The sequence below is a fragment of the Marmota flaviventris genome, chromosome 17 (genome assembly GCF_047511675.1).
Source record: "Marmota flaviventris isolate mMarFla1 chromosome 17, mMarFla1.hap1, whole genome shotgun sequence".
NCBI classification, from domain to species: Eukaryota; Metazoa; Chordata; class Mammalia; order Rodentia; family Sciuridae; genus Marmota; species Marmota flaviventris.
Genome location: NC_092514.1, coordinates 73,482,011 through 73,502,133, shown reverse-complemented (window position 1 = coordinate 73,502,133; position 20,123 = coordinate 73,482,011). Strand labels below are relative to the sequence as shown.

The following is a 20,123-nucleotide window of genomic DNA, read 5'->3' as shown; positions in this document are numbered from 1 at the left end:
CAGTACACCAAGTGATTTATCTCTATCAGATAAGCAAAGAAACTGGGATTACAGAAATAACTCTAAGGTAACTAAGTAAGCAATCAGGCTGTGTGTGAAGCAGGTCTTCAAAACGCTAGTCTCTAATTCCACAGGAAACCTAACTAGTCCCCTCTAATTGCATTATGTTCATCCCAATAAACTACATGGCCAGAAGAAAAGAGCAATCATCACTGATTCAACCACAGTATTTTATTGATTCAACCACAGTATTTTATTCCTAGTGATTCTGATGGAACTTACACAACTACCATTACATATAGTACAATACCTGGTATATCCACTGCCGTGAAAATCCGTGCTATTTAAGCTCCTGATGACAGTTTGCTGCGTAGAAGATAAAACTAATCAAGGAAAACGTTTTGCAATCTCCCTCCCCCTTGGAAAGTCCAATTCCACGCACTCAGAAGGAAAAACTGTCAAAATTCACAATGCAAGTCCACTATGAGAGGAGGAGGAGTAGGACAGCTGGAGTTGCACACTAACTAAAGGGGCCGGAGGTAACCAGCGGTACCTGTGCTTAGGGTTCTATCACCTTGACCATCCCAGTACTAAGGTGGAGCTTCACAAAGGCAAGGAACAAAAAACGAGGGTCGACACCCCAAACAAAGTCGAACTGAGAAACAAAGGGAACGTGAAGCACCCCGTGAAGGAGCAGAGTCTGGCCCGTGAAATCAAACCTAACCACGGAAGACGGGGCGGCAGGTGGGAAGAGAGAAGGGACCCTGTGCGCGCCACCGGACACGACTGGCGTTTTGCTTTCGGGGTCGCAGGGACAGGCACTGCAAGCAGGAGGCAGGCGCCGACTCACCGCCACGTTGCCACAAGTTTGAAAGGCGGTGAACATAAACATAAAGGCGACTCCGAGGATGATGATGTTGAAGAGCTTTTTGGACTCCGGGGACATTTTGGCTCCGCCCTGCCCGAGCTCGACAGCGGCCCAGGGCAGTCAGCGCTCCCGGGGCGCAGCGGCGACGACCCTGGGGACGAGACGCGGCGGTGCGGAGCCGGCAGCGCCAGGAGCCGAGCGGCCGAACTGGCAGCTTGCAGTCGAGGGCCGGCACCTGGCGCAGGCTGACGCTGTGCCGGGCGACACGGCCGTGCATTCCCGAGACGCGGCCCGAGCGGGGAGGGGGCGACGCCGGGCGCGCCACTGGCAGGGCCGCAGCAGGCAGCGGGCGCGCACAGGAGAGAGCGGCAGCCCCGGCCCCGCCCTCCAGCCGCCTGACTCCTCGCGGGTCACGAGGCCTGTCAGCTGACCGCGCCCCGGCGCTCTCTGGGAAGGGGAGTCCCGGCTGCGGGCCGCGCACGCGTACTGCGAGAGCCCCAGGCCCAGGGGTAGCAACCCAGCCTCAGGCCGCAGCGAGCTGCGGGAAGGGAGTCTGAGGCGGCGAGGACACAAAGCACTGGGAGCAGGACTACCACTCTGACAGAGGCAGGGCTGGGGCCGCGCCCAGGAGCTGCGTGGAGCTCTCGTATTGGCATGAGAAACAGGCGGGGCTGAGATAGGGCCCGCCTCTCCTCCCTCCAGCCCGAGCGCCCAGGTTCTGTCTCGCCGCCTGAAAGAGCATTTCGCGGGCTTTCCAACTGCCCTAGGTTCCACTCCCCGCTCCCGCCTGCGGTGACTGCGCGGTTTTTGGCCCGCCCGCTAAGCTCTGCGCAGGCGCGCCGGGCAGGGGTGGGGCGCCCGGCGGCGACGTTACGGAGCGGGTGAGGCGAGCCAATCAGAGGATTCATTTCCGGGTGGCGCGGGCGCCATTTTGTGAGAAGGGCTATAAACGGGCGCTGGGTTCGGCCGCCTATCCAGTTGCTGCTCAGGTGCTCACAGTTGCGAAGCTAGCACGCCCGCCAGCCCGCCCCTCTTCCCGGCCTCTCCACGCGGAAAGCAGCTGCTGGGGCGCGGCGTCGCCCCCGGACCTGAGAAGACCGCTGCCTGCCTGCAGCGCGCGGGCCCGCCCAGGCCGTTAGAGTCTCGGCGCCAGTTCGCGGGGCCCCGGGCCGCCTCGAAGCCATGAGCTACGGCCGCCCGCCTCCCGATGTGGAGGGCATGACCTCCCTCAAGGTGGACAACCTGACCTACCGCACCTCGCCCGACACGCTGAGGCGCGTCTTCGAGAAGTACGGGCGCGTGGGCGACGTGTACATCCCGCGGGACCGCTACACCAAGGAGTCCCGCGGCTTCGCCTTCGTGCGCTTCCACGACAAGCGCGACGCCGAGGACGCCATGGACGCCATGGACGGCGCCGTGCTGGACGGGCGCGAGCTGCGGGTGCAGATGGCGCGCTACGGCCGCCCGCCCGACTCGCACCACAGCCGCCGCGGCCCGCCGCCCCGCAGGTACGGGGGCGGCGGCTACGGCCGGCGGAGCCGCAGGTGAGCGCGGAGGGCGGGCGGGGCGGGCGGGCGGGAAATGGCGGCGGCGGCGGCGTAATGGCGGCGGGGCGGGGCGCGGGAGGCCTGGGGCCGCGGCTCACCGCGCCCTCCCTCCGCCCGCAGCCCTCGCCGCCGCCGCCGATCGCGCTCCCGGAGTCGCAGCCGGTCCCGCTCCCGCAGCCGCTCGCGCTACAGCCGCTCCAAGTCGCGCTCCCGCACGCGCTCCCGCAGCCGCTCCACCTCCAAGTCCCGCTCGGCGCGCAGGTCCAAGTCCAAGTCGTCGTCGGTGTCCCGGTCCCGCTCCCGCTCGCGCTCCCGGTCCCGCTCCCGAAGCCCGCCGCCAGTGTCCAAGAGGGAGTCCAAGTCCCGCTCGCGGTCCAAGAGCCCGCCCAAGTCTCCGGAGGAGGAGGGCGCCGTGTCCTCGTGAGCACATGGTAATGTCGGCGCCGCCGCCCGCCCGGCTGCGGAGGGCTGCGCTGGGCGTGTCGAGGGGTCGCAGGAGCATGAGTGTGGCGCTTAGCTGAGTGGCTGTTCGTAAGCTGTTTGAGACCTATTGATGAAAATGACTATTTCTTGCTGTTTTTATCCAACGTCTGCATTTTCCCCCTTTAAAGCTGCGGTCTCCTGTTTGATAAAAGAATATTGGCCAGTATTGCAGATTTTAACTGATTTGGCTGATCCTCCAGGGACCAGTTTCTGTGGGCGTGTATTGGAGCAGGTTTGTCTTTAAACGTTAAAGATGCACTATCCTCTTAGAGACAAACGATCAGTTCGACTATTGTTGTACTGATGGGACTTCGTATTCTAATGGATGTGGCAAACGAATTGCAATTAAGAAGCAATGAACTTTTTGGAACCCCAAAAGAAAGTTTATGCAGGTATTGCACGGGGTGGGGAAAGGATAGTGTGTCTTTAACTCTCAAATTGTTTGGTCCTGTTTTTTAAAAGGAAAGGGCCCTGAGTAGCTCAATAAAGACGTTAATCTCAATTGCCAAATGTTTTATTTGAAAATAAGTTACTTAAAGAATACAATAATTTCCCGATTTCCAGTTTTTGTTTGGATACAGCCCTTTTTTTTATTTTTCCTTTTTTCCCCCCCTTACCTTTTTCCACCTTGGTTATTTGGCCAAAAATTCAAACTTCTAAATGCTGTTGGTAGCCTTCAAAATTCTCTTAATTGGGCCTTAAAGACCAAAAAAGAAAAAAAAAACCGGATAGTGGCTGGTGGAACCTTACTGTAACCTCCTTGTTTCACCAGAGCCTTTTAGTAAGTACATGCCTGAAACTGAAACCATGTGCACTATATCTTTGTAAGTATTGGAAGGTAAACTGAACCTTTTTCTTTTCAAACCTAGATGTATCCGAAAGCAGCATAACAGAGGACTTGGGGGAAAAAAGGACTACATACTCAGTCCATCGGTCCATCGAAGAGTCCTTGGAACAAGCAACTGGCTGTTGAAAAGGTTATTTTGTAACATTTGTCTAACTTTTTACTTGTTTTAATCTTTGCCTCAGGTGGCAAACTTCATTTTATGTGCCATTTTGTTGCTGTTATTCAAATTTCTTGTAATTTAGTGAGGTGAACGACTTCAGATTTCATTATTGGATTGGATATTTGAGGTAAAATTTCATTTTGTTTATATAGTGCTGACTTTTTTTGTTTGAAATTAAACAGATTGGTAACCTAATTTGTGGCCTCCTGACTTTTAAGGAAACGTGTGCAGCCATTACACACAGCCTAAAGCTGTCAAGAGATTGACTCAACATTGCCTTCATTCCTTAAAATTAAAAACCTACAAAAGTTGGTGTAAATTTGTTTATATGTTATTTACCTTCAGACCTAAATGGTAATCTGAATCCAAATTTGTATAAAGACTTCAGGTGAAAAGACTTGATTTTTTTTAAAGGATTGTTTACCAAACACAATTCTAATCTCTTCTCTTATGTATTTTTGTGCACTAGGCGCAGTTGTGTAGCAGTTGAGTAATGCTGGTTAGCTGTTAAGGTGGCGTGTTGCAGTGCAGAGTGCTTGGCTGTTTCCTGTTTTCTCCTGATTGCTCCTGTGTAAAGATGCCTTGTCGTGCAGAAACAAATGGCTGTCCAGTTTATTAAAATGCCTGACAACTGCACTTCCAGTCACCCGGGCCTTGCATATAAATAACGGAGCATACAGTGAGCACATCTAGATGATGATAAATACACCTTTATTCCCCTGCCCCCCCACCCATGGTAAATCTGATCATCCTCATGTATGAACTTAAAATATGGAAAATGTTAAGGAAGCAAATGGTTTGTAACTTTGTAAGTACTTAAAAACATGGTGTATCGTTTTGCTTATGAATATTCTGTACTATAACCATTGTTTCTGTAGTTTAATTAAAATGTTTTCTTGGTGTTAGCTTTTCTCAGAATATGTCTTGGTTTTTTTTCACCCATTTATCTGAAAGGCCTATGCAATTATGTCATTGGCTGTATAGTATGAAGGTGTAATGTTTAGCACCTGCCTTCCCTACACAAAAAGATGTTGGAAATGCCCGTTGAACACCTAAAATCAATGCTTTTTAAGGTAGCACTTTGAGGTTATGAGTACCCTATTCCCCTTCTAACTTAATGCCATATTGATGACTATGAACAATTCAAGTTTTTAATCTTCATAGTTTTATTTTCATAATTATGTTGCCCATAAGTTGTCTAGGTGACACATCACAATCTTAAAGACCAGCAGATTTGACCATCTTCAAGCCTACTTTTTTTCCTCAAGAAGCTGAAGTAGCCTGATCCTAGTTGCCAGGTTGCTAATCAAATTGACATGGTCCCAGAACAGCTTGTAGGTGTAATTCAGAGACTGTCCTTTGCGAAGGAGATGACCAGCATTTCAACAGTATGTCTTCCTGGAAGTGCAGATTCTGCTATATCATCTTTGTCTGCATCAAAAGCCTCCAGAGGAATATGGACACATTTCATATCCCACTTGTAGAGCAAAGCTTCAAGTGACCAGTCAGCACTAGGAAAAAATAAATTGTTTTTTTTTAAGTTTACACCTTTTCTGTTTTGTTTGAGATAATTTAATTTCATCCTTAAACTGGGATTATTCCCTCACCTTCTAACTTGGTATGTAGACCACAATTGAACCTTGGGGTTCTTCTGCATCAGGAAGTATACTGTAGTTAAGATGTCTTCAAAGTCTAAAAGAAAGCATTTTAAGTGGATTCTTCTACAATGCATTTCTGACCAAATTTATTACTAAATACTCTTACCTTCTGGCTCAAAGAATACGTCAGATGCAAGAATAATATCTTGTGGTGGTAGGGCCAGAAGATCCTGAGAGATGTGACCCCATGTCAGTCCTACAACCTGCATACATGGCAGGTTATTCATTTGGCAGCTTTGCCGACAAATTTCTAGACAGTAAGGCAGTTCTAAGCTGTCTGACAGTATTACTTTAGCACCACACTTTGCAGCCAAAATTCCTGGAAGGCTCACTCCAGCTCCAATCTTGAAGAAAAAAAAAAAAAAAACATGGAATATAAAATTGGAAATAGCAAGCACTTGGGATCTTATCCCTGCATTCTTTAAAGATGGACATGCTTGGGCTAGGGATATAACTCAGTTGTAGAGTGCTTGCCTTGCATGCACAAGACCCTGGGTTCTAATTCCCCAGCACCACACAAAAGATGGATATGTTAACACATCTGGGAAGCTCAAGTTTTGGATTTGTTATGGCAAAGGTTAATTCCCTTGTGATTTCTACTGGGTCAAAGAGGAAAACAGGCATTTTCATTGGAATGTACAGGGAAGTAGGTTGGGGATACTTCTGCCGTAGTTTAGTCCTTTATTAGCACAATCTATAATCATTAGTATGATGGTGACTAGCTGGCATTACCAATATTGCTTTCCTGAGGCTAAAAACAGGTCTAACAACTAAAAGGCATTTTCTAGCTGGGTCTTCTAACTGGCAAAGCTCTTTAAAGAATAATACCACCTGATTTTATGTTTAACAAGGGCTAATATCAAGTATGTAAACTTCGATCTGAACCCAGCATTTTGGGAGACATTGTACCTCTAAGACAGCCTTCCCCGGCAGAGATCTTCTGTGAAACCATAGGTACTGGGCCAGAACTACAGCACAGGGCCAAACGTACATTCCATATTGGAGATGCAGGACCTGAAAAGAATAATTTTGATTGGCCCTGAATCAAGGCCAGCAGTTTGTTGAAACTGTTGGTTTCAAGCAGGAGCCTAAAAAAAGATGTCTATTGGCTATTTCAGAACTTCAGAAGTCAATTCAATAGAAACATCTGAAGGGGGAAAACAAAATATTTTGGAATGTCAATAAAAACATCTGCTGGAAGTTGGAATATTTATACAGAAATTACTGTCAGGCACTGGCATCTATTACAAAAATGACAGTTCACCAGTGCCCAACTTGGGTTATAAAACTTTAACCATTTGATAAACACTTGAGACATTAGTTCCTTCCACAGCATTTCAACAGTGCCCTTCTGGGCATATGGCTCTTGTGCAATGTGTACACCCTATTTATTGGAAGGAGATGGCCAAATAAGCAAATCAGATATTACAAGTTAGTGCTAAACACTACAAACGGCAAAACAGTCATGTGGGAGCAATATGGACACAGGTGAGACCACAAAATGGCTACTATGATAAGGAGGCAAGAGGACTCAGGAAAAGGTCCTGAAGTAGGCAAGGCTTCTGGCTGGACTGCACAGCCCTGGAAGGACAGGCATGGGACCTGGAGGCATTGTGCAGTGCAAGTCAGAGATAAGACAGAGACCTGATTCATGGGCCTCAGAAGTTGAAAATTTATTCTAAATGCAGCAAGATACTGGGATTTTCAGCACAACAACGATCTGCTGATGGCAAGTAGTATAGCCCTAGGGAGACATCCTAGAAAAGGTTAAAAATGGAGCTGAATCTGGGGTTGAAAGGGAATGAGCCTTCCTCAGTTCAAAAACATTACAGATTCGTAATTTACCAAGTGTGTGACACAGGTTAATTCAATTGGTCAGTGCTTCAGTTTTCTCAACTTCAAAATACCATCTCAATTGGCTGAGATGAAAGGCACAAAGTACCCAATGTTGCAGCAAAACTTCTCTTCTGTCTAAAGAGCAAAGGGTGCCCCCTGGTGGGGTGGTAGAAAAAAGCTAAAGACCTAAAATCAGTCCACAGACAAAATCTTCATCACTCGATCCAATAAAAAACATTAGTGCCTAAAATATCTTAAGCACTAAATATAGTGGTACAACATGAATAGGGGCCTGGCCTGTAAATTTTACCCAGAAGGAAAATAAAGATTCAGCGAAAGACATCTGAGCAGAAGATAGTTGTGCAAGTTCGGGTTCTAAATTTAGAAGTTTTTAAAATGTGAATCCGATTGGATATTAGCAGAAACTGGTTCGTTCAACTCTAGTCTTAACTTCTCAAGCTGTTCCGTCCTCTAATGTGCGGATTCTAATACCTACCTCACAGGCTGCCATTAACATCAAATGAAACTACAACGTGAAAATGCTCAAAAATTATTCATTGTGTGTGGCAGCCATGAGCTCAAAGAAAGAAGCAAGAATACACCCATTTATTTGGACAATGAGGGCGGGAATACCTGTTCCCAGATTTAAGCAAAAGTGAAAAAATCTACGACTAGGGGTCAGCTCAGTGGCAGAGCGCTTGTCTAGCATGTTTGAGGGCATGGCCTCACTAAGAGTGTCAGCACTAAATGTGTTAAAAAAATTGAAGCCTTTTAGTCAGGCCTGGTGGCCACGCTTAGAATCCCAGCAACCCTGGAGGCTAATGCTGGAGGATCTCAAATTTGAGGCCAGTCTCAGAAATTTGAAGATTGCCTTAAAATAAAAAGGGCTGGGGATGTAGCTCGGTGGTAGAGCGCCCCTGGGTTCAAACCCAGTATCACCACTAAGAAAAAGAAAAAAGAAAGAAAAGGGAAGTCTTTCGACAAGATGAAGATTAAAGTTAGGAGTCGAGAGCCACTCTGCTGGCAGAAAACGCTCTGTGCGGAGAAGCCCCCTTGCTATCACGGTCCCCGAAGGCCTCACTGCAGACAGACGGGCTGCTCTTGCTCGGGAGCCAACCCAAAGCCGCGGCGCCTCGGCTGCACACACCTGCGGGACGCGGACCTCCAGCTCGGCCCCGTGGGCTCCCGGGCCCCGCTCCTCCGAGAAGCGGAAGCGCTGGGCACGGGCCACATGTCCTGGAAGACCGCGCGCGCCCAAAGGAGAATCGGCAGGCCGCGGGCACGCGGGGGTCGGCGGAGGGCGCGGGGCCGCCAGGCCGTCAGGGACCGCTTCCCGGGCGCCAGGTGCTACGCGGCCTTCCGCCGTCCCTCCCGGCCGCAAGAGGGGGAAGGCCGAGCTCGCGTGGGGGTGGGGAGGGGAGTCGCAGGAGCCAGGAGGCACAGGCACAGAAAAAGCCGGAAGCCAGCTTGGCGAGATTCAGGAGAGGAGCAGGGGCGGGGTCCCGGCCGGAAGCTGGTGGTGGAGAGGCCACGCACGGCCGGAAGTGGCAGCTCGCCGGAAGCGGGGCGGGGCGGTGGCCGACGCGACCTTCCCAACATGGCGCCCACCCGGCGCGTGTGAGGGCGTACCCGGGAGGCGCCGAGGCCAATGGCGAACCGCGACGGGCGGCGGGGCGGGGAGGACGGCCACCGCACGCCCAACCCGCGGCTCGGGAGGTGGCTGAGGAGTGAATTTTCTGGAAGGCGACTTTAAAGGCGCCGGGCCGGAGCGAAGGGCGTCTCGGTGCCGCCGCCCGGGCCAGGGAGGGGCGCATTAGCGGCAGGAAGCGAGGTGCGCCGAGGTCGTCGCGGAACCAGCTGGTGACCTCGCAGGATGAACCACAAGAGCAAGAAGCGCATCCGCGAGGCCAAGCGCAGTGCGCGGCCGGAGCTCAAGGACTCGCTGGACTGGACGCGACACAACTACTACGAGAGCTTCTCGCTGAGCCCCGCGGCCGTGGCGGTGAGCGGGCCCGGGGTCGCGGGCCGGGCGTGGGCCTGCGGGAGCGGGGCGGGCCTCCGGCGGCGGCGGCTCTGGGTGCGAGGTGCGCCCAGCACGTGGCCCCCTCCGGAGCCTGTGTCGGAGGTCGCCCATGTCTGTCATTGCTGGTTGGTCTTGGGGGACACCCTTATCTGCCTCCGGGCTCATTTTCTAACTGGACAGGCCTTTTCTGGTTCCCTCAGGATAACGTGGAAAGGGCGGACGCTTTACAGCTGTCGGTGGAAGAATTTGTTGAGCGATACGAAAGACCTTATAAGCCCGTGGTTCTGCTGAATGCCCAAGAGGGCTGGTCTGCGCAGGAGAAATGGACTCTGGAGCGCCTGAAAAGGAAATACCGGAACCAGAAGTTCAAGTGTGGCGAGGATAATGATGGCTACTCGGTCAAGATGAAGATGAAGTACTACATCGAGTACATGGAGAGCACCCGGGATGACAGCCCCCTCTACATCTTCGACAGCAGCTATGGTGAACACCCCAAAAGAAGAAAACTTTTGGAAGACTATAAGGTGCCCAAGTTTTTCACTGATGACCTTTTCCAGTATGCAGGAGAGAAGCGCAGGCCGCCGTACAGGTAAAGTATTCCGTAGCTCAGTGGTTCCAATCTCATCCACACCAGCCTTGGGTAGCAGAGTTCAGTGTGCTGACCTTCTTCTGAAAAAGTGAGTGAGCGGCTCTCCCTTGGCTGAACATAAAGTCATTTAGGGACCCACTAGGAGGAGATTGTGACTTAACTAGTCTAGGGTCTATTGGCTAGTCAATCCTAAAACTCCCCAGGAGACTTAGATGTGTAATTAAAGCTGAACCACTGATGTCTTAGGGAAGTTTTAATAATTACAGTTTAGCAATAAACTATATCAGTAATTTTTTCTTTTTTCTGTGAGATATCAGTCCTCACACAGTTCACTTAATATTTCTATGTATCAGAATGCGTACAGTCTCAGAAATGAAGAAAGAACCATGTGCATAATATAATATACAGTAAGAACTTTCTTCTGTGTCCTGTATGCATAATTAAGTCACCTTTCCTGTCTTGGGTGTTTCTATCCTATAGGTGGTTTGTGATGGGGCCACCGCGTTCTGGAACTGGGATTCACATTGACCCTCTGGGAACCAGTGCCTGGAATGCCTTGGTTCAGGGCCACAAGCGCTGGTGTCTGTTCCCAACAAGTACTCCCCGAGAACTCATCAAGGTGACCCGAGAAGAAGGAGGGAACCAGCAAGACGAAGCAATTACCTGGTTTAATGTTATTTATCCCCGAACACAGCTTTCAACCTGGCCACCTGAATTCAAACCTCTGGAAATCTTACAAAAACCAGGAGAGACTGTCTTTGTACCAGGTATAGATGAGCTGAAAGAAAACACATTCTCTGGTTTTGGGGGCGTTGTGACAGGCGTTTGCAGTACTGGGTCTCAAACCTAAAGGAAGCTCTACCACTGAGCTCCATCCCCAGCCTTTTTTGTTTGTTTATTTATTTATTTTTTTAATTTTGAGACAAGGTCTCTCTCACTAAGTTGCCCAGGCTGCCCTAGAATTTGCAATCTCCTGCCTCAGCTTCTTGAATCACTGGGATTACACGTGTGCACCACCACATGAGGCCCAAGAACATATTTTTTTAGAATACTTATTTTTTAGTTGTAGTTGGACACAATACTTTTGTTTATATATGGTGCTGAGGATCGAACCCTAGCACATGCTAGGCAAACACTCTACCACTGAGCTATAATCCGAGCCCCCAAGTACATTTTTTGATTGCAGTAATTTGTCTACTCATTTTTTTTTCCTGCTAAAATAATTCACTATATTTCACATTGCCTACTCAATTTGGAGATATATATACACACATATACATATACATATATATACACACACACATATATATACGTATACATACATACACACACGCACATACATACACACACATACACAATGAATCCAGAAAGTTCTTTTGCACCTTCCAGATTCATGAACTGACCTGTGTGGTGACTGAATCTCAAGTACAAAAGGAGCTCTTACCCATATACTGTGTAACTAGAGGTTACCTAGTATCTCTGAGTTGGGTAGCAGTTTGTGTCCATGTCTAAGTTGTTTGTTATTTTTGTTTTGTTTTGGTGCCAGAGATCTAACCCAGGGCTAGTAAATAGGCTGGGTTGAGTTAGGAAATCTCACATCAGACAACCACACTTTGATAGATGAAGCTTACAAGAGTAAAAGTATTTGAGGTGGGTGTTCTCTTCCTAGAAGTTGAAGAACTTTCCACCTTTAGGCTACAGCTTTGGATTACCAGGGGTCAATAAACTTTTTCCATAAATGGTCAGAGAGTGAATATTTTAGACCCTGTGAGCCACACAGTCTCTCACAATCACTCGACTCTGCTCTTTGGAAAATATCTATAAATGTTCAAAACGGGTCAAGTGTAGCTGTGTTCCCGTAAAATTTTATTTACACTTATCCCTGGGTCAGGAGCAGTTTACTACACTGTGTCGTGTCTGAGCTGTCCCTTATGGATAGGAAGGCGCGATTTCTGGAGTAGGTGTCACAGGGTATTTGTGTGTAAGACCAAACCCTGTTGAACTGTTTATTTGTTGGATTTCAGGAGGCTGGTGGCATGTTGTTCTCAATCTTGACACCACCATTGCTATCACCCAGAATTTTGCCAGCAGCACCAACTTCCCTGTTGTGTGGCACAAGACGGTAAGAGGGAGGCCAAAGTTATCAAGGAAATGGTATAGGTGAGAACCTTTTTGATTCTTATTTTGCTTTGTTCTAATTGCTACCCCAGAGGTAAAATGGCAAGAGTCCACTGCTGCAGTACCATGTGCTGACTTTAGAGAGGCCCGGGCAGAGCTGGGGCTGCACACCTGACAGGGAGCAGAGAGAGGGACCAAGGTCAGGGCTGGTGCTCAGGACGCTTGCCAGCCTCCAGGTGGCAGGGTGAGGCTCTGCATGTTCTATCAAAGCCACTCCGACAAAACATGCTCACGATTGGGATCGTTTCTTGTTTTGCTTTGTTTTTTTTGTTTTTGTTTGGTTTTCAAGGCTAGCACTAGCAAAAGAAGCCCTTTTGTTTAGGTTTTATTTTGGTTATTTCTTTTTCTTACCCAGACGTATTATTCCCATTTGAACTTACTGCCTTCAGTTCTTATGAGTGAGGTGACTGCCCTGGAGACTTAGCTCCTCTGTTTATCCACAGAACAGATACAGCACGGGCAGCGGCAGTGCAAGCCACCCCCAGCCACCCCGTGCCACTGTGTCCCAACCCTGACCTGGAGGGACCAGCTCTCGGGGTAAGAGAGGGATTCTGGCTCGTTCAGTGCTCCTCCCTGCTGAGAGGGCCAGCAAGGGTGGTGGCTTCTGTTCCCCCGACTCAGCACTTGAGGCCCACCTCCTCTGCCCTGCAGGCCGCAGAGTGCTGTGGCCCTGTCACTCCAAGGCCTTATGTACAGCAGGTCTTTTGTGGCGGGCGGCTGCTCTTGATGCCCGTTCAGCTCATCTTTCAAGTGCGGGGGGTGGTCTCTCTCGTTTGACACCTAATTTCTTACAATCCTAATTGTTTCTGCTCTGACTAGTAGAGTCTAACCAAACCCGACTCGTTAGGGCTGTGCTGTGGAAAGGAGAGGTCAAAAAACTAAGAAGTAGCTAAGAAAGTTTCAGGAAAAAATAAAAAGTAGAAGAGGAGCTGTTTCTCCCCAGGGAAGAACCAAGGCAAGCTTGGGGGGTGCTACCCCTACTGTGGTGGCCCGGCTGCTCATCCTGTGGGTAGTGATGGATCGCGTGGCACTAGAATGTCATTTTCTTTTAGGAAAATGTGGGTAGTCTATGAGGGTCTGCACCCTGCCAGGGCTATGCTTCCTTGCCGTTGTGCAGCAGCCTTCTGCCAATCCCTGGGTGTTTCTAGGCATTTCTAAGTGATGCAGGACCCCACTTGGAGTTACTGTGTGTGGGCGTTGCCACCTGTGACAGCACTGAGGGTGTCCCTTGCCTCTCAGGATCTTGCGGCAGGAGCACCCTGAGCTGGCAGTCCTGGCAGATGCTGTTGACCTCCAGGAGTCCACGGGCATTGCTTCCGACAGCTCCAGCGACTCTTCCAGCTCCTCCAGCTCCAGCTCCTCTGACTCAGACTCAGAGGTAAGGCCTAGCTTGCCCGCACTGGGCCCTTGAGCTCAGGGTACCCTGCAGACCAGTGCAGGAGAAAGAGGCTGCGAAGCGTTTTCTCCTCCTTTCCAGCGCCACAAGTGCTACCATGCCTGCCTAGCCCTGGACTCTGCCCATGCCACAGCTTTCCATGTGTACATGAACATTTGGGTGTTTGGGGAATCTGTAGATGACCCAAAATCACACAGCTGGCAAACAGTGTCAGAATTCAAACTCACATCACATCAAAGCCCTTGAGGTGGTAAATTGTAAGCCTAGAAACTCAGCAGACCCAATTGACTGCTTTAAGGTAAGAGTGATATTGGGTAAGGGATACACCCTTCACATAGGAAATTTGTGTCTTTTTTTGGTACCAGGGATTGAACTCAGGGGCACTCAACTATATCCCCAGCCCTATTTTGTATTTATTATTTAGAGACAGGGTCTCATTGAGTTGCTTAGTACCTCGCTTTTGCTGAGGCTGGCTTTGAACTCTCGGTCCTCCTGCCTCAGCCTCCTGAGCTGCTGGGATTACAAGTATGTGCTGCTGCACCCAGCTGAAATTTGTCTCTTAATGTCACTGTACTTGTGTTCTTTTACACATTGAGCTCTTTGTTGGAGGAGTGAAATTCTGTAATGCAATTTCAGAATGCCAGCTTGATTTCAACCCATAAACCTTTGGTGAGAGGCCAGTGGAGCAGGGGAACTTTGGCACCTTAGTGAATCTGTGATTCATAGGAAGCCAGAAGCATCCGCAGAGGTTGATGCTAGACTGGCAGAGCCGCCATCGATGGCTGCTTTGCTTCTTGGAGAAAGGGGACAGGAGTCTGTGCTCTTTTGTGGTTCAAGATTTGTTGGTGAAGTGGGGTGCACCCAGGCTGAACCCTTGCTTTTCTTTCCTGTGTGCAGTGTGAGTCTGGGTCTGAAGGTGAGGGGACAATGCACCGCAGGAAGAAGAGGAGGACGTGCAGCATGGTGGGAAACGGGGACACCACCTCACAGGACGACTGCGTGAGCAAGGAGCGCAGCTCTTCCAGGTGACAAGCACGGCTGTTGTGTGCAGGGACGTGCTCACGGCGAGGGCAGGGCCCAGGGAGGGCAGCCTGTTGGGATCCTACAGACCAGGAGGGGGCTGACGCATGCCAGAGGAGGAGGACACTCTTGGAACGGGACCGCTCACTCAGCGTTGGCTGCAGTAGCTTTTTCTCTGCTACCTATGCAAATTGAGGAGGCTTGTTTTATCATAAAAAAGGCAAGAGTGTGAGTGGTGCCAAGAAGACCCTTTACACTATTTAATAAAGATGAGTCCATTTTACACCTGACATTTTTCCTTTGGGAGTACCAGACCGCCATGTTGCTCTCTCCTTTGTGGTCTGTATGGAAATCACTTTCCCTGCTGGTGGGTCCTGGTGGTGAGGTGGCAGCTGGAGCAGTGAATGGGGACCCTGAGGCAGAGCCTCCTACCTCTCCTCCCAGTTTGCTGGGGCTGCTTTGAGTCCTCGGGCCAAGTTGGACAGCAGCAAATTGCTCAAGTTTTCTACAACATCTTAATCCCATTTCCAAGTTTATATTTTCTTTTGAAACAAGATTGGATCTAAAACTTCAGAATTAGTAACAATGTATTTGCCAACACCTGCCCTTATTCCTTTTGCCCACAGCAGAGGGTGTTCAGTTTGCGTGTCTGAGGTCTTCAAATCTGAGTTCCTGTTTCAAGGTGCTGGTCAGGTTGTTAAACGGGGAGGTTGTGGGAAGGTGATAAAATGCTGACGTTTGTAAGACTCTGGGACTTATGTCCTAACCGGTACAGGTGACATCATGTTACCTTTTATCTCTGAGCAGGTTAGCTTCATGAAACTTGGGGCCCACGTTCCCTTTCTGTTGTCTTCTCTGGGTTCCCTGGTCCGGCTGTAATTCTTACTCAAGTGAGTTAACTAGGCTGGAATGCGATTCTTGGCCCTGCTGTCCCTTTCACAGCCACACTTAAGGTCTCTTCTCTTACCTTCCTAAGCTGTTTCTATTGTTATATCTGTTAGATCCATGCTTGGTATGTGCCTTTGTGATTGTTGGGAAGGTTTTTAGAGGCTGTGTGCTGTCCTGCATACCTGTAATCTCAGCAACTCAGGAGGCTGAGGCAGGAAGATCACAAGTTTAAGGCCAGCCCAGGCAACTTTGCAAGACCCTGCCTCAAAATAAGAAAGGACTGGGAATGTAGCTCAGTCGCTAGAACTACCATAACAGAAAGATTATTTTAAAGAAAGCCCTGCCATTGCTTCAACACAGGTCCTTGGGGGTTCTTCTGCTAACCTTCTCACCAGCTTTGTGCCCAGCTGTGCTCTCTCCACATTCTGATTACAGGCAGTTGTGCTTCCCTTGGCAGGATTAGGGACACTTGTGGAGGCCGGGCTCATCTCTGAGCAGATAGAGAGACGCTCCTTGAGGTGGCTCCTGTGTACACTGGTGGCTGCCACCCCGCTCAGTTCTCACGTCTTCTGCTTCTACCTTCTCCTCTGTCTTCTTTGAATTTGGATCTTCCTTCTCTGGTCTGAGCTCCTGTCTTCAGCCGAATGCTGGTTTTACTGCTTCCCAAGACTAGATTGTCAAGAAGTCAGAAAGCTCTGCCAGCTCCGTGACACGCTGGAGCTGCCGTGCTGTTGGGAAGAAGTCCTGATCAGAACCACACGGTCGCCACAGGCCGGAGGGGTGCCGTTCACTCAGCGTCTTACTGTGTCTGTCACCTCACTGCTGTTGGTAAGGAACTGCTGCCTTTGTACAAGCAGAGACACTAAGAGTGGCAGGTGGATGTTGACCCACCTGTGTGTGAACCTGTCGTGTGTAAAAAGTACTGTGAGCGTGTGCTGCCTTCCTGGATGTCACCACTGGTCCAGAGACCTTCAGGGGCAGTGGCCCAGCCACGTGCCCAGCACCGCCGCCCCTGCTCAGTCCTGCTGTAGGATTCCTCATCTTTCTCCAGAAGGCTCTCAAGTTCAGGCATTTTTGTACGGTGTGTTGGGGGGGTGGGCACATTCATGTCTTCTGTTTGTGCAGACTGGGAAAGGTGTTGATTGTGTTTTTGTCTTAGAACTTGAATTATAAATAGGCCAGGTTCTAATCCATGGGTTCCATTCTTCCCCCAGTGTGACCCATGAGCAAGAAGCTCCCACTCTGTAAGGGACTTCATGTCTGGTGTCCCCTTTATTTGACCTGCAGACATCAAGTGGGCAACTTATGTTACATTCAGGAAAGAAATTTTGGAAATGGTGCTTCTAGTCTTTGGGATCTGTGGATACTTCTGAATAGCTCTGGTGGAGTATTTGGGATCAACCAGCAGGTTTCCCCTCTTGCCCTCTAGATTCACCTGCTTGCCTTAATCTGTTCCTGAAGCCAAGTGAATTTAAATCAGAATAGCAGGGGTTTTCAAGGCCTTGCCCAGTCACACAGTCAGAGGCACCACACTGTTTTGCTGGAGTTTGGGTGAGAGACGCCCAGGCAGAAATGTTGGAATGGTGTGGTGCTGCCTCTCAGAATCCCCTAAAACAGGAATGATCAGAGGACCCAGACAGTACACTCTTAGCAAATGGGCTGTCATTTCCTGCCTCTATGTCCTGTGGCTTTACCCTAGGACGCTGGTCCTCTGGTTTCTCTTGGTACCAGGTTTCTGCATCTTGAAATGCCAACGCAAGTTCACCCTGGGCTGGTGGGAGAGCCTTTCTCTTCCTCCGGGGCAACACCGTGGCTGCAGGTGTCTCCTGGCTTCCCTTCCAGCAGCAGCTCCCTATGCTCCCGCAGTGGGCAGGACACATTCAGGCATGGGTCAACCCTGCACTGGTAATCCCGTAATCCCCGTAGAAATATCTGAATGGTGTTCCTCCTCCTGCTTATTTATTTATTTATTTATTTTTAATAGTCTTATCATCTTCCAAAAGGTTTTTCTTTTCCCCAGCATTGCTACTCGGCTTTCTGCTTGTCCTGTACCAAGTGCTCCCCTTTAAACTTCAGTTTAAAACAAAAAACACCCAAAGGGGCCCCTTTGCCACCAGGGGCATGGAGGGACACATTGCCAGTGGCCTGGGAAATGGGGCAGGAATTGGAAAGGGAAAGATCATGTACTCACTTATTTCTCCAGATACCAAAGTTGACTCCTGGTTATTAAACACCACCAGGAATGAGGGACCTAGCCACCGCCACCTCTCCTGAAAGTGTTTGGGTGGTACAGATTATGTGCTGCTGTTCGACTCTTGCCAGCCCACAGATAGCTGCAGAGCGTGTTTTATTGGTTGTAGCCAGGCCAGGGACTCATCATTCTCTCCTCCACATAGTGCCCCGTGGGCCAGCCAGGCACTCTGTTGTGGAAGCAGAGCGGGAGCCAGGGGGAGAACCCTGTGGAGTGGTGAGCAGGTGGGGGAGGGCTCACCTGTCAGTATTCCCTAGTCCTTGAATGGTGTCAGCAGGAAGGAAGGAGAGGATGGCTGCATCCCTCGGCCATTTCCAGGGGTTGTTCTCCAAGACAGTGGGTCCTAGGAGAAGGAATTTCACACCAGTGACCACCTGATAGGGAGGAGCTGGGTAGGAGCAACAGGAGTGGGGGCACAGACACCTTGAGGGCCTTGGGTCTTCGTGAATGGGAGAATCCAGTGCTGCACAGGTCCCCAGAGTGGTCCTGGGATGTTCATGGTGCTGCCCTTGAAGGGAGGGCTGCTGAAGCTGGGGCACTGTTCACATCTCGTTCTACGTGGCTGCCCACTTCTTCAGTAATTCAAGTGCTCAGCAGATCTGGTGCTGGGACAAGCCTAGGCCCCTGACCTTAGTGGATAGTGACTGTGTGTTCACCAGGGTGGCTGGTCAGGGCAGGGAGACCCAGCGGGTCTCATTAGCACCAGCCTGTCTCATTAACACAACTAGAAAAGCAAGTGTCTGCAGGTTCGTTAGCTCCTCGTGAGGGACCTCAGCTAGCTAACTAGCTAGCGTTATGCCAGCGTACCTGAGTCTGCCCACGGCTTCTCTGTGGAGTGGCTTAAGGTTTCTAAACTAAGGGTCGGCAGGGGAAGGTGCTGGTGCAAGTGCTTTATAAACTTAGTCTCGGCCTTGAGCCAAGGACTTTGGACCAGAGTGTGGGATGGAACAGAACCTTGCACCGTGGTAAAAAGTACTGTATGGGAAGTAACAGGTGCGTGGGGCTGTGGGTTCTTCAGGCTGTGTGTAGCTTTCCCAGAGAAGTGGTTTTGATGTGTGATGGTCTGGCTCCTCCTGCCCATCCCTTCCTGTCTTTTGTGAAGATGTTACATCATGTTACGTTGTTTTCAGCAAAACTAGATGAAATGGGCCCCTAGGTGGTGGCTCTCAACTTTGTCTCCTGTAAGTTCAAACCCTTGAATCCTAGCCCCTGCAAATCTCCCTGGTGGAGAACCGGCCCTGGCCGGCGGGTGACAGGAAACCACAGAAGAACTGGGCTGCCTCCTGAGCCCTGGGCTTCAGAACCCTGAGCCACCCCTGGTTCTGCTCCCTCTCACTGTGGGCCTGCCATGGAATGCCTATGGGTCTGCCATTGGATTGGTATTTTTAACTTTCACTGGGATGAAATTTGTTCATCATTTTAAATAAAGCAACTGGATTTGGATTTGTGTGTTTTGTGTTGTTTTATCTTTGTTTTCTTTCATTCTTATTCCTTTGAAAGTCAGTAGAATGTAGTTTGTCAGATCTCTTAAAAATACACTTTAAAAACAATGGGAAAGGGTGACTAAAATAAGGCCCAGACACTCAGGCTACAAGGCCCACCATGTTCAAAAGCCAGCACCCTACCCAAATCCATTCTTCACTACAGTGTTGGGCTGTCCATTAACCAGCACAAACAGGACATGCATGTCCTTCAAAACTGTGTGCACCACAGGCATAAGCTCTCCTAATTGCTGGGGATCCTCCTGTCACAGCTGGAGCACATGAGGAACCTTAGATTGTCCCTGTGTCTTCTGTATTAAAAAAAAAAAAAAAACACACCCTGAGCCTGGCATGGGGGCCATGCCCTCCAGCAACTTGGAAGGCTAAGGCGGGACTGCAGTCTAGGCCAGCCTGGGCCAAAAGGAAAAAGGGTTGGGGGTGTACCTCAGTAGTAGAGTGCCCCTGGGTTCAATGTCCTGGTACTGAACAACAACAAAAAAAGAATCTTGGGGCTGGGTGTGTACACTGACACTGAGTGCTTGCCTGGCATGTGTGAGGCACTGGGTTTGATCACCACAAAAAGTTAAAAAAAGAAGCACTCTAGCATATTGGTTTATATCCAAGTATTAAATGAATCCTAAGATTTTTTTTTTTTTTTTTTAAATAGGCTCTCACTATGTTTCCTAGGTTGGTCTCGAACTCCTGACTCAGGTGCTGGAACTGCAGGCATATGCCCTGGTGCCTAATTGGAACCCTGCTTTTTGACCCGAGGGCTGGCCTGTGTTTATTTGAAATAACTAAAGGGGTGGGGAGTGGGAGGGAAATGTTTTTGGTCACTATTTCTAACCTATCCTGAAAGGTTTTGGAGGAGAAATTTAAAAAAAAAAAAACAAACAGA

At 49.7% G+C, this 20,123-nt stretch overlaps 4 protein-coding genes and 1 pseudogene across 20 annotated transcripts in view; 3 read left to right on the top strand and 2 right to left on the bottom strand.

The window, feature by feature from the left end:
• Mfsd11 (major facilitator superfamily domain containing 11) overlaps window positions 1–1,357 on the bottom strand; it is a 46,598-nt gene extending 45,241 nt beyond the window's left edge. For all 11 annotated transcript variants that reach the window (XR_011704990.1, XR_011704992.1, XR_011704991.1 and 8 more), the window contains exons 1-2: window positions 851–1,357; window positions 311–366 (exon numbers count right to left, since the gene is read on the bottom strand). Coding sequence is in view for 1 of the 11 variants with exons in the window: in XM_027955773.2 (XP_027811574.1) it covers window positions 311–366; window positions 851–946 (152 nt within the window). In the remaining 10 variants the exon portion in view is untranslated. The remainder of the gene's footprint in view (window positions 1–310; window positions 367–850) is intronic.
• A 460-nt stretch (window positions 1,358–1,817) lies between these two features.
• Srsf2 (serine and arginine rich splicing factor 2) lies at window positions 1,818–4,823 on the top strand. Of its 5 annotated transcripts, none has more exons than XR_003585424.2 (5): window positions 1,818–2,412; window positions 2,536–2,846; window positions 3,027–3,130; window positions 3,768–3,875; window positions 4,375–4,823. XR_003585424.2 is itself a non-coding variant. In XM_071603348.1 (3 exons), exons 1-2 carry the CDS (start codon window positions 2,051–2,053, stop codon window positions 2,837–2,839), a joined length of 666 nt encoding a protein of 221 aa, XP_071459449.1. In that variant the 5' UTR covers window positions 1,818–2,050; the 3' UTR covers window positions 2,840–2,846; window positions 3,027–4,823. The 5 variants fall into 5 exon arrangements, 1 of the variants encoding a protein (XP_071459449.1); XR_003585423.2 differs by having other exon boundaries at window positions 3,027–3,290; XR_003585422.2 differs by having other exon boundaries at window positions 3,027–3,875.
• A 224-nt stretch (window positions 4,824–5,047) lies between these two features.
• On the bottom strand, window positions 5,048–8,875 carry Mettl23 (methyltransferase 23, arginine). The gene is made up of 5 exons (XM_027955777.3): window positions 8,547–8,875; window positions 6,473–6,577; window positions 5,670–5,907; window positions 5,513–5,597; window positions 5,048–5,416 (listed from the first exon to the last, which is right to left on the bottom strand). Exons 2-5 carry the CDS (start codon window positions 6,554–6,556, stop codon window positions 5,251–5,253), a joined length of 573 nt encoding a protein of 190 aa, XP_027811578.1. The 5' UTR covers window positions 6,557–6,577; window positions 8,547–8,875; the 3' UTR covers window positions 5,048–5,250.
• LOC114108156 (small nucleolar RNA SNORA2/SNORA34 family) lies at window positions 6,597–6,712 on the top strand (annotated as a pseudogene).
• Window positions 8,876–9,075: 200 nt separating the features above from the next.
• Window positions 9,076–19,187, top strand: Jmjd6 (jumonji domain containing 6, arginine demethylase and lysine hydroxylase). Of its 3 annotated transcripts, none has more exons than XM_027955692.2 (6): window positions 9,076–9,401; window positions 9,623–10,011; window positions 10,492–10,778; window positions 12,036–12,171; window positions 12,633–12,726; window positions 13,429–13,547. In XM_027955692.2, exons 1-6 carry the CDS (start codon window positions 9,273–9,275, stop codon window positions 13,450–13,452), a joined length of 1,059 nt encoding a protein of 352 aa, XP_027811493.1. In that variant the 5' UTR covers window positions 9,076–9,272; the 3' UTR covers window positions 13,453–13,547. The 3 variants fall into 3 exon arrangements, with proteins under 3 accessions (XP_027811493.1, XP_071459865.1, XP_027811492.1); XM_071603764.1 differs by having other exon boundaries at window positions 9,077–9,401; window positions 12,638–12,726; window positions 13,429–13,519; XM_027955691.3 differs by lacking the exon at window positions 12,633–12,726 and adding an exon at window positions 14,483–19,187 and having other exon boundaries at window positions 9,086–9,401; window positions 13,429–13,567.
• Window positions 19,188–20,123: the final 936 nt, after the last annotated feature.